The 13201-nt window shown below is 38.4% G+C and overlaps 1 protein-coding gene across 1 annotated transcript in view; it reads left to right on the plus strand.

The window, feature by feature from the left end:
- The window catches only part of cog3 (component of oligomeric golgi complex 3), a 92782-nt gene that overhangs the window by 13948 nt on the left and 65633 nt on the right, over positions 1 to 13201 (plus strand). The window contains exons 2-3 of the mRNA XM_059967846.1: positions 8314 to 8460; positions 9873 to 9934. Of these exons, the coding sequence (XP_059823829.1) occupies positions 8314 to 8460; positions 9873 to 9934 (209 nt within the window). The remainder of the gene's footprint in view (positions 1 to 8313; positions 8461 to 9872; positions 9935 to 13201) is intronic.

The raw sequence follows: 13201 nt of genomic DNA on the forward strand, positions 1-13201 counted from the left end.
CTAGAACTATTAGATTCTAACCTTTGAACGTGGAACGGTACAGTACAGGAACAGGCCCTTCAGCCCAGCTTGAGAGCATAGCTCATTAAAATGATTAATTATCACTGAAGATTCAAATTGTATTTAAAGTAAAATCTTCTCTAACACCATGTGCACTGTGGAACATTTGAATATGCATGTTGAAGCAATATCAGATCAAAGAAATAATGAGCTAATTATGAAACATTATAAAATTATAAAACATGAAAAGAGCGGTTCCCAATTATGAACTGTGTAACGGTTAATACAATTGGGAATCAACACCATATGACAACATTTTATCAACTGAAGACAAACTTTTATTGTAATTTATTTACATGTTGAGATACAGTATGTAATAGGCCCTTCCAGCTGTGCCACCCATTTTATCCTAGCCTAATCACAGGACAATTTACAATGACTAATTTATCCACCAACTTGTCTTTGGACTGTGAGAGGAAACTGGAGCACCCGGTGGTTATGGGGAGAACGTACAAACTCTTTACAGAGAGCAACAGGAATTGAACGGAGGTCACTGGTACTGTAAAGCATCGTGCTAACCACTCTGCTACCTTGCTGTCCATATGTCTGTACTACAATGCAGCAGAGCCTGGTAAATGTTAAAGATCAGAGCTATTTATGTTTGGACAACATTCTGAATCCCTGCAGCTGTTCCGTGATCCCGACACACTCATTGGCTTGCTGCCTGAACAAGGAGGTTGGACAGATTGGTGGGATGAACATGACGCCATGTCCCTGTATGTGTCATCTCAGTAAAGAAATTTTATTTGTCTTTTGTCAGCTCAACATTAGACTCTGATAACCTGTGGCCTTCTGTTTGATTGGAGGGCTTAGCTGTCAAGTGTTAACTCAGCATGTTGGGTAACATTTTCTGCTCACTTTCAGATCAATTATTGTGAGAAATAGAAGTAAAGGGGTTTAATTTCAGCATCTGTCCCGGTGTCCTATCCTGAATTCCTGTTATATTTCACATCCTATGTACTTGAAATGCTTCCTTACTGACTGATGAATTCAGTGAAGTCCCACTGCTTTTCTCCAGGAATGTTGCCACCTTCTTAAATGGTTTAGGAAAGCAAAGTGGGAATATATACCCAGGAGAAATTATAATGTAACCTAATATGGTTAGAAGTTAAATCCATTGTTCTGGTGTGCTTTAACCTACTTGATTATAGACTACAGTTAGTAATGATTCTCTATTCATTTAAAAATGTAACAAGGTTACTGTTATGGTCTGCATTGAAGTATATTCAATCATAGAATTGTGAAGAGAATGGAATGCATACTTACTTTGAAAGGAAACATTTGGTGAGAGGTGGGGAATTCTGCACTGGACAGAGGTTGATAATGTGGCCTGCTCTGGGTTTTGTGTCGGTGGGCTCTGCAGCATTTGCTCATCTCTTTGCAGATGTGAGGATGTGACTGCTCCAGGCTTTGTGCCTGAGGGCTCACTTCTGTTCTCAATGCCAGTTTTATTGTTGGCACCATTTTGTTTTCTCTCTGGTCATTGGGTGATTGCCTCTTTTTTAATGGGCTCCTTTGGGTTTCTTTGTTTTGTGGCTGCCTGTAAAGAGACAAATCTCAAGGTTGTATAATGTATACTTAGCTTGATAATAAATATACTTTGAACTTCGAATTGCAAGCAAGTGAATCCAATTGGAGAGCTCTTTCAAATAATCATTGTTCATAGATTCATGGACCTTTCAGAAATCTGATCAAACTGTTTCTGAATCACTTCGTGTGGGTTGTGAGGCTCTGGTACCACTTCCCTGACAATAGTAACGAGAAGGGGACAGTCCTCGAGTGATGAGGCTCCCTAATGATGAATGCTGTCTTCTTGAGGCATGGCTTCTTGACAATGCCCTCCATGATGGGATCTAGGAATTGTCTGTTTTATTATGTGAAAGGGGATGATTAACATGTTTATTAATTAGAGTACTTATTCTTCATTCATAATTGCCTTTAGAGATAAGTGATGGATCCAAATTACTTGAGGGTCGTGAGTACATTCAGATTGGAGGGTTGTGACTAGTTATGTCCCACAAAGATCAGGTCTGGGACCTCTATTTTTCGTGATTTTTATTAATGACTGAATGTGGGGGTGGAAGGGTGGGTTGGCAAGTTTGCAGACAACACAAAGGTTGGTGGTGTTGAATAGTGTAGAGGATTGTCTAAGATTGCAGACAGACATTGATAGGATTCAGAAGTGGGCTGAGAAGTGGCAGATGGAGTTCAACCCGGGGAAGTGTGAGGTGGTACACTTTGGAAGGACAAACTCCAAGGCAGAGTACAAAGTAAATGGCAGGATACTTGGGAGTGTGGAGGAGCAGAGGGATCTGGGAGTACATATCCACAGATCCCTGAAAGTTGCCTCACAGGTAGACAGGGTAGTTAAAACTTATGGTGTGTTGGCTTTCAAAAGTCGAGGGATAGAGTTTAAGAGTTGTGGGGTAATGATGCAGCTCTATAAAACTCTGGTTAGGCCACACTTGGAGTATTGTGTCCAGTTCTGGTTGCCTCACTATAGGAAGGATGTGGAAGCATTAGAAAGGGTACAGAGGAGATTTACCAGGATGCTGCCTGGTTTAGAGAGTATGCATTATAATCAGAGATTAAGGGAGTTGGGGCTTTACTCTTTGGAGAGAAGGAGGATGAGAGGAGACGTGATAGAGGTATGCAAGATATTAAGAGGAATAGATAGAGTGGACAGCCAGCTCGTCTTCCCCAGGGCACCACTGCTCAATACAAGAGGACATGGCTTTAAGGTAAGGGGTGGAAAGTTCAAGGGGGATATTAGAGGAAGGTTTTTTACTCAGAGAGTGATTGGTGTGTGGAATGCACTGCCTGAGTCGGTGGTGGAGGCAGATAACACTAGTGAAATTTAAGAGACTACTAGACAGGTATATGGAGGAATTTAAGGTAGAGGGTTAAATGGGAGGCAGGGTTTAAGGGTCGGCACAGCATTGTGGGCCAAAGGGCCTGTACTGTGCTGTATTGTTCTATGTTTTATGTCCTAAAATAGTAGCAATCATTCCACCCAGAGTGATTTCCCCGAAGCTCTACTTACAGTGCACAAAGAAGCCATTTCTCTGAGGTGGAGATGTATGGTGACAAAATCCTCAATTGGAGAGAGATTTAAAACTGTAATCAGGGAGAACTTTAAATACAATTTGCAGTGGTCCATTTTCCTGAGAAGATGGTTGATTTGAAATAATCAGGACTGAGAATCATAAATTCTTAATAGATAAAAAGTATCAAGTTACATTGGACAAAATAGTTAAAAAAGTAGAATCAAGCTAACAAACAGCTATAATTGGATTGAGTGATGGAGCAGGCTTATAGAACTCTATTTTGTCATGTTCCTCTCATTCCATGGTAATATAAGCAGAATAATATGAGATGCCTGGAGCACAGCTTTATCACTTCCCAAACAATGAGGTTATGATTTTCAGTTAGATTGAAGTTGGAAAAACATTAAGGAAATGAGTAAGCTGCAGAAATAAAAATAAGCTGCAAATGGGATTGAAAAATGTTGATATCCAATCGAGTCAGTTGAACTTATTGTCATGTGCACAGTGTATGTAGGAATATACAGGCACGTCACGGCACATGGGATCCTCAAAGCACAATCACAAGAAAAAAAAATATAAACAAAAGTTATACACAATATTCACAAAAAAGGTCAAAATTAGATTTTAAAAAGTCAATTTTAGTGCAAAATGGTAATAGTGCTGCTGTATTGAGGTAGTGATTAGAGTCATGCTGGTTCATTGAAGACCGATTGGTTGAGGGAAAGTACTATAGCTCCTCTTGAACCTGGCGGTGTGGGACTTCAGGCTTCTGTAGCTCCTGCCTGACTGTAGCTGCAAGAAGAAGACATGTTGCAGATGGAAGGGATCTTGGATGATGAGTGTTGCCTGCAGATGCTATATCTGAATGCTTGCAGAATTTATAACAAGATGCAATAGAATTCCTTTAATCCATAATCTGACTGTTTAGGAATCCTAACATTTTGACATCTTGCTCACTCAATAAGACATTCAGTAGATTGGTCAGGCATTACCTGCCATTCATTATATCAGTCATGTTCAGTTATGTGACTAGCTTCAGGATCACACGCATCATAGGTCAGAAATGTGGGTAGGTTTGCAGTCAGAGACAGAATCCAGAATGTTTGACAAGTTGAAGCTGTCAAGTTCTGTTTCCTCTCCTCCCTTGAAACTCAAGGGCTTCACTGGAAATTTAAAACTCGCCAGGGCTCATTTTCCTGAACCCTTTAGACCAGGGGTTCCCTCAGTCAATGGTAGAGGCCCATAGCGTAAAAAAGGTCGGGGACCTCTGCTTTAAACTCACCAGATTTACTGTTAATCTTCTATGCCACTGCATGACAAGACCTGAAATCTAGTGGTATGGGCAGCAAGCATTGGTTCAGAAAATCTGCTGGTCCAACTCTCTCAACTTCCTGAAGTACTGTAAATAAATTAGTGGCATAAATAGAAATGGGTATGATTTATAGTTATATAAATGTTTCCAAGGTGACAAAATTTGGGTTCAAGGGTATTTAAAAAGTACAGGCAAAATGGAAAAGTTGGGGTAGCACTATTACTAAGGGATGAGATCAGTAATCTGATAATAAACAGATCATGTTATACAATTAGATCTCAAAAATGCAAAGGGTTGCAAATGTCGGTGGGAGTTATTTATTGGCCATCAAGTACTTGTTGTATTGAATGAAGTACAAATTGTGAAGTTGGGAACAGGTAGCAGTTAATCCTCTAGCTATGGGGGGACTTAAATCTGCATATACATAAGGCAAGTTAAATTGGAGCCGTACAAGGCAGTTTTTTGGATCAAAATGCTGAGGACCTAACTAGGGAAAAAACAATTTTTGATATTGTTCCTAAAGGGTTAATTGATAATCTTGTATAAAAAAGGCACATCTACAGATGTACCATGGAGAGGATTCTAACTGGCTGCATCACTGTCTGGTGTGGGGTGGGGGGCACTGCACACGGTTGAAATAAGTAAGTTGTGAAGTCAGTTAGCTCCATTATGGGCAGTAGTCTTCCCTGCGTCCTTGACATCTTCAAGGAACAACACCTCAAAAAGGCAGCATCCATCATTAAGGACCTCAGTTACCCAGGGCATGACCTCTTTTCATTGCTACCATCAGGAAGGAGGTACAGAAGCCGAAGGCACACACTCAGTGATTCAGGATATGCCACCCAATTTCCGAATGGACATTGAACCCGTGAACGCTACCTCACTACTTTTTTTTCTCTTTTTGCACTTACTTATTTAACTTAATAGTTTTTTTATTACTATGTACTGCTGCTGCATAACAACAAATTTCACAATTTCATGATATATACCAGTGATATTAAATCTGATTGTGATTCCCTTCAGGAAGAGTGATTATAACATTGAATTTGAAAGTCATGGAGAAGCTAAGTTCTTGAATCTAAACAAAGGAAGCTATAAGTAGGGAGAGATAGCTGCAGTCATTTTGGGGAATACATTGAAAGGTATGAAGATGAACATGTAACTGCTAGCACTTAAGGCAATATAATGTGATTCCTAGAGATAAAGGAAGAAGTTTATAAAATTCCCAGAAATGGCACAGATCAAGGACAGGAGGATCAAACTAGTCCAATTATTCACTTTACAAACACTTTTTTTCACATTTCTCAATGATAATAAACATGTTTTGACCAGTTTAAAATTATTTGAGTGCACAAGACTGCAGATGGTAGAGTCCGAAGCAGAAAAAGAGTTGCTGTTGACTCTGAAGTCTTCCGACCGGTTAGTGATTTGTTCACCGAGGCCCAGCAGTGTAGGCATTGAGTTAGAGGTTACTAGCACATTAACCACAGTGCTTGTTGTCCTAGTCGGGTACCACTTTAGTTCACTTACAGTGTCTGACATGTATCCTCTTTTGCTACTAAATTGGTAATTAACTGTACTTGATAAGGACCTTCCTATTGAGCTCCCAGTGCCTCCTTATGCCTCCTTATACCCACTCACCAGTAATCAGGGTGGGTCCTCAGGTTGCATCACTCCAAGCCACAGAAACCCATTGAGAAGCAGTTTGGGTTAATTTCACACAATAGTTATCTAAACTATCTGCCATAATGTGTACATCAGCCTCTCTGAGATTGAGAGCTCCTACTAGTGACATAGATGTCCTGATGCTACCTAGAATTGAGTTTTGCTGGGGTTGCTCTCACGCTCAAGACCATAGTAAGAGCTGCAAGTCATGGCACACCTTCTTCATGATACTTAGTCTATGTTTGGTAATGCCGTTCCTTTGTCCACTTGTCCTGATGATGCGGAGAATGAACGGACCATTCACTCGACGTTATTCCTGACAAACACTCCCAGTGAAATGTGTTCCTTGGTCAGAGTTGATGTGACATGGCAATCGCAATCTTGGAATATAGTCCACAATCAGAGTTTTTGCTGTTTGGCAGTGGCTTCCCTTGCTGGAATCACGTCTACCCATCTTGAAAATTTGTCCAGTATGCCTGAGTATCCTTGACACTTTGGTAAAGTAATGCAGTTCACTTGTAGATGCAATAAGATGGACCAGAGGAATCATCCCTGAAAAAGATAGCAGAGTTTGTCATCGAAGCATCGGTTAGGATCGATACCTGTACCCGGATGGAAGCCTAGGAAGAGTTTGTTCAGTATGTGCACTGGGGAAGCACTACATGCTTTTTAAACATTTTTGAACATTGGTTATGATTGATACCTGTACCCGGATGGAAGCCTAGGAAGAGTTTGTTCAGTATGTGCACCGGGGAAGCACTACATGCTTTTTAAACATTTTTGAACATTGGTTATGATTGATACCTGTACCCGGATGGAAGCCTAGGAAGAGTTTGTTCAGTATATGCACCGGGGAAGCACTAGATGCTTTTTAAAGTTTATTGTCTTTCAACCGTATGCAGTGATATAATCAATAAAAACAACATTCATCCAGACCAAGGTGCACAATGCAGAACATGTAACTCACACAGCACAAATTACCACAAATAAATCAACCAATAATAAAACTTATTCCCAAAGATTGACATTTAACATAGAGTACATTCATGACATGTTAAAAGGTAAACAATATATATGCTACTGGTGCTTCATAAGTGATGAGACCTGGGTGGTGGCAGGGAGTTCAGTAGACTCACAGCCCGGGGGAAGAATCCTAACAGCGTTGTCTCAATACTGGTGTACCTCCTGCCTGACAGTAGGGAGTCAAAGAGACTGTGGGACAGATAGAAGGGATTCTTGACAATCCTAAGGGCCCTGCATATGCAGTGTTCCTGATAAGTATCTCAGATGGGTGGAAGAGAGACCGCAGTGATTGCCTCATGGTCCTTTGTAGGGTCCTGTGGTCAGATGCTGTACAATTCCTGTACCAGACGGTGATGCAGCTGGTCGGATGCTCCTGTAAAAGTTGGTTAAAATGGGGGCGGTGGGGAGGGTCTCGCTCCCCTCAGCCTCCTCAGGAAGTGCAGATGCTGCTATGCTGAAGTACAAGCAACCAGTTGGAATCCAGCTTCAGAACTAACTACGATTGAAGGCAGTGTTAATAGTGAGTGTCTTCTCCGTGGATTGTCATCTTCTTGTGGTGAAGCTTGTGTGGTCCTGAGATCCCGAGAGCGATGCCGTCTGGAGCTATGCTCCTGGTAGGGTCACCCATGGCGGTAAGGTCGAGGATGAGGTCCCTGGTAAAGAACAACCCAACCAAAACTTCAACGGTGGAACAGGCGGACGAAGTTACTTTGAACTCAACGGTTATGAAGGCTGAAACAAATCCATCAGCTTCAATCGTCGTGGTTTCCATGCCATTGGAATCAGTTGGTTGATTTGTGAAGTATTGTGTACTTCTTGGAGTACCACATGTTAAACAAATACACGCACAGGCGTCTTCGCTCTGTGGAAATGGAATGAAGACCATCATCCTCGACCTTGAGGCATAACCATGACGATGAATAGTGAGTGTGCAGTTTTCAAAATATCTGAATATTGCAGGCCACCTTTGCACTTGTGATGTGCTAGATATTTCTCACAGTTAATTACCTGGGACATTAATTAACAACCATGTAGTATGGAACTAAATCTTAATCATTATTTTCCTCCCGTTACTTCATAAATTCCTGTTGAATAACTGGTCATAATGGGCTGTGGTCTGGGAGAAAATCCATTAAAATCCACTCCTCATAATTACTTTTGGTAACACCAAACCAACAGTAGTGTTTCTTCTTCTTTATCTTTTAGTTGCCAATTGAGGATATTTGCAGCCTGACATCCCGATCCATCACTGTCCCTCTTACTGCTGCAGTTCCTGAATCCACTGAGGATGTTCTTCTCAAAGGCTTTACCACCTTGAACATGGAAAATGAGAAGATTGAAACCGCCCAACAGGTAACAACAAAATTGGTTCTTTGAACTTTAATTAGACTTTGAACAATTTTAGTTTTAATCTTAACATAATATGAGGGGGAAAAATCTAAAATATGTCCATTACGTGTAATGCATAATTCTGTGATAAATTTAATTATACCAATGTCCTATACTGGTAAGTAGAAATTATTATCTGAGAGAACTTCATTCTTTTTTATATGAGCTCCTGAAATTCTCACTTTCTATGAGTCATTATTGTTGTTTAAATAATTATAATCTGAGAATTTGGTCTTATTATCGATCCCAATTTATTTAAACCAACAAATTGTTTTCATGAAGGTTGTTCCCTTTGTGTCTAGACCTTAACATTCTCAGTTTTACAAAACTTTAACAAAACCATTTCACAAAGCCATGTTGGTGTTGCTAAATTACTTCGAATTTTCTGTATATTAATAATAATTTGTGATGTATGGTAGGTGTTAAGCCAAGTTGTCTGTAGTTTCCTGTTTTGTATTCTACCTCACTCCTCTTTCAAATAAAGAAACTGGCGATTATATATTAGAACCATTGTAATTGGTTTGGTTCAAGCATGTCCTGCTCATTGCAGAACATGGAATCTGTTGCTTAAGAATGAGGTTTTGCCTGCCACCATCGTTCATCGGAGGAAATTTCTCCTTCCACTAACCACTTGAGGAGAAACTTTCTCCAGTGTTGAGGATGTGCGAGAGGTGAGCAGTGGAAGGATTGAGAGAGATGACTGTAAGGCTCCTGCACTGCCAAAGTATCTGTTGACATAATGTTGACTGAAAATGTTTCAACATTTTGTTTTGAGTTGTGGTATACAGAAGAAAAAACCAGGGTGTTTCTCCACGGACAAGAAAGAGCATTGTGGGTGTTTGCAATGAAACCATTGTAGAGGATTCTCTTTCCGTGTCTGGATGCATCAAGATGCAGACAGAATTAAAGATCAACCCAAGTCATACATTCCTCCTTTATGACTCAAAAAGAAATCATGGGAGCCATTGACATAGCACCAGCTCTGTGAAAGAGTTTGGTGACTCAGGACTACAGTTGCTGGAACCTAGAGCAGCAAATCAGCAGGTCAAGCAACAGCTGTGAAGTGAAAAATTTGTCAACAATTTGGGTCAAAACCCTGCATTGGAATTGATTTTTTCCCCCCAGCAGACTTGAGACACAAGAGACTGCACCAAATGAAGAGTTGACCTAAAACATCAACTGTCCATTTTCCTTCCTAGTTGCTGCCTGATCTGCTGAGTTCCTCCAGCATTTTGTGCGTTCCTCAGCAAATTGTTTATTGCTCTTGGTTCCTTCTTGCACACTTGTACATAATTTCTCACCAGAGCATTTGTGGAAGGCATCACAAATCACCGTGTTAGCTCATTAATGAACTCTCTCTCTCTTTGTCCCTGCAGTTCTTTTCCTGTTTCTCCAAAATTCAGACGCAAATGGATCAAGATGAGGAATTAAAATACAGGTAGTTATTCAATTTGGAAAATATCACATACCAGCAGTGAGATTTGGAGATTTAGAAGTGTTAAGCTTAGACCATTCCTTAATTTCTTTTTTCTAGAAATTAAATTCTCTTCACCATTTACTCCTCAAGGGGCATTTAACAAGTGAATGAGAAGCCAGCAGTTAGCTTTGTGAACCAGTGCTTGTAAAGCTGAGAAAGTGTCTTGCACCAAACTCTTGAAGGAAACAATTGGCTTCAGATTTGATTCACTTCTGTCTCAGTTGAAAAACGGATTGTCCCAATGTTCTTGGTCTCTACACTCTGTCTTAATATATATTGAATGCACAATCCATAATGCATTTTACTTAGTATTTCAAGTGGGATTTATTGGATAAAACAAGTTTTTGAATATTTTGAGTAAAAATTTGAATACCAGGCATTTTCTGAGAAATAACGTTGGTAGTTGATAATGTGTGCATGAACATTATGTATAGAGTAGGAATCAGAGCAGAAAAAAATTATTTGGCTGCAGTACAGCCTGAGAACCCCTATTATCTCTTTCCTGATTTGCATTGTTTCTATCTCTAATTACTGATCTAACTAATTGTAAGTTCACAGCTGTTCATTGCTCATTATAGCATTGTTAAACAATTAGTCTTCGACATTAGAACGTCCATTATAGATTTGTTCATGCATTTCATTTAGTAGTTAGTAACATTTGTTCGAAGTCAGGGGAGTTTTGATCAGTGTTTGACCCATTCCAGTCTATCAAATGCTTTTTCTGCATCTAAAGCAACTGTCACACTCATTTCCTCCCTCTTTTGTGCCAAATGAATTATGCTAACCAGGTTACATTATCTGCCGATTGTCTATTTTTGATAAATCCTGTTTGATCCATATGTATTAATTTTGGTAAGTATTTAGATAATACACTAGATAAAATTTTCGCTGTTATTTTATAATCGGTGTTAAATGAAGAAATAGGTCTATATGATGTTGGCTTTAAAAGTTCTCTATCTTTTTGGCAATACTACTCAAATAGCTGTCGAAAAAGATTCTGGAAGTTTATGCATTCTTTCCGCTTGGTGTATTAACTCCATAAAAGGAGGAATTAGTAAATGTTTAAACTTTTTTGTAAAATTTGGGCGGAAAACCATCTTCTCCTGGGGATTTATTACTCTGAAGTGATCCTAGAGCTTCTTCGACCTCTTTCAATGTAAAAGGCAAATCTAATCCCTTCTGTTCTTCCGAATCCAATTTTGGAAGAGTTATTTGTGATAAAAACCTTTCTATCTCGACATTATCATTTTGTGATTCTGATTGATACAGTTCAGAATAAAAATTCTTAAGTTTCATTAATTTCTAAAGTTTATAAGTAATTTTATTTACACTTGTTCTAATTGCATTTATCGTTTTGGAAGTCTGGTCTGTTTTTAACTGCCAAGCAAGAATCTTGTGTGATCTCTCACGTAGTTTGTAATATCTCTGTTTAGTTCTCATAATTGCTTTTTCTGTTTGATATGTCTGAAGTGTATTGTAACTTGTTTAAAAAGTTGTCTTCGTTTTTCTTCTGTCATATATCTTTGAGGTTCTTTTTCTAATTTTGTAATCTCTTTTTTCAATTGATCTATTTCTACCATATATTTCTTCTTAATTTTAGAAGTGTAACTTATTATCTGGCCTCTCAAATATGCCTTCATTGCTTCCCACAATATAAATTTATCATCAACTGAATGTGAATTTGTATCTAAAAAAAACTAAATCTGCTTTTTCATAAAATCACAAAAATCTTGATGTTTTAATAATATTGAATTAAATCTCCAACTGTAAATCGATTCCTCTTTATCCATTATTATCATTGTCATTATCAAGGGGGAATGATCTGACAATATTCTTGCTTTATCTTCCATATTTTTCACTCTGTCTTGAATACTCGTTGATAATAGGAAAAAATCTATCCTTGAATAAGTTTTGTGTCTATTGGAATAAAATGAATAATCTCTTTCTTTTGGATTAATTCTTCTCCATATATCAATCAAATTTAAATCTTTCATCAATGATAAATTTAATTTGCTACTTTTGAATTTGTAACAACCTTTGTTGATCTATCTAAAACTGGGTCTAGACAAAAGTTAAAATCTCCACCTATTAATATTTTGTCATGTGCATCAGCCAAATTCAAAAAGGCTTCTTGTATAAATTTTACATCATTTTCATTTGGTGCATAAGTATTCATAAGAGTCCCATAGTTCTGAAGAAATTTGACAATGTATAATTACATATCTCCCTGCCAAATCAATTAATACATTTTGTATTTTAATTGGTAAAGTTTTATTAACCAAAATTGCAACTCCCCTCGCCTTTGAATTAAATGAAGCTGCAGTAACATTTCCGACCCAATCTCTTTTTAATTTCTGATGTTCTTTCTCTGTTAAGTGTGTTTCTTGTAAAAAAGCTATATCTATTTTCATTTTCTTAATGTATGTTAAAATTCTTTTTCTTTTCACCAGTCCATTAAGCCCATTAACATTAAAACTTAAAAAATTCAGTAAATTAGTCATTATTTTTAATAGGGTTACTCCAATCTATAATAATACCTAATCTTTCAACTTTCGTAGTACCTTGGGGAATCTTTTTAAAATTCTCCATGTTGCTATGTGTGTCTCTCTTCCCCCCCCCCCCCCCCCCCCCGATCATCCAGGCAAAGAAAGAAAGATAGAAGAAAAATAGATTATAAAGAAAAAGTAACAAAATACCCCCCTACTAATGTTGTGGATAAAAAAAAACACAACATTACCCCTCTCCATTGTACGGGTCATGGCAATCGCCATGATTACACACGTGAATCCTGTAGCAATCGATCCGAAGCTCCCCCAGCTCCCCCGTAACATAAAAAAGTATATGTACAAGAAGGAAAAAAAATGACACTACTCTCAATTAATATTTCTCAAATTTTTACCTTTCTCCCCCTGTATCATATAATTAAGAATATATTTAAATATTCTTTTGTCCTTAAATGTCCATCAATTCCATTCTCTGTCCCAATCATAAACAGTATACATCCATGGTCAGTATGATTTGGAGTTCAGCCAGACAGGAACGTCGTGATGTTCCAATTAAAGAAACCTTGACTGGAGCGAATATTCTGTAAATACTGTCCTTACACAATTGTCAGTCAGCAAGAAATAACAGATCATACGCCTCATGAAATTATAAAGAAAGTATAGTAGGAAAGAGAAAAAATAAATAGAAGGGCCCATTACAGTTAAACCAGTCCAATGTGCGTAG

This window comes from Hypanus sabinus, chromosome 4, assembly GCF_030144855.1.
Source record: "Hypanus sabinus isolate sHypSab1 chromosome 4, sHypSab1.hap1, whole genome shotgun sequence".
In the NCBI taxonomy this organism is placed as follows: Eukaryota; Metazoa; Chordata; class Chondrichthyes; order Myliobatiformes; family Dasyatidae; genus Hypanus; species Hypanus sabinus.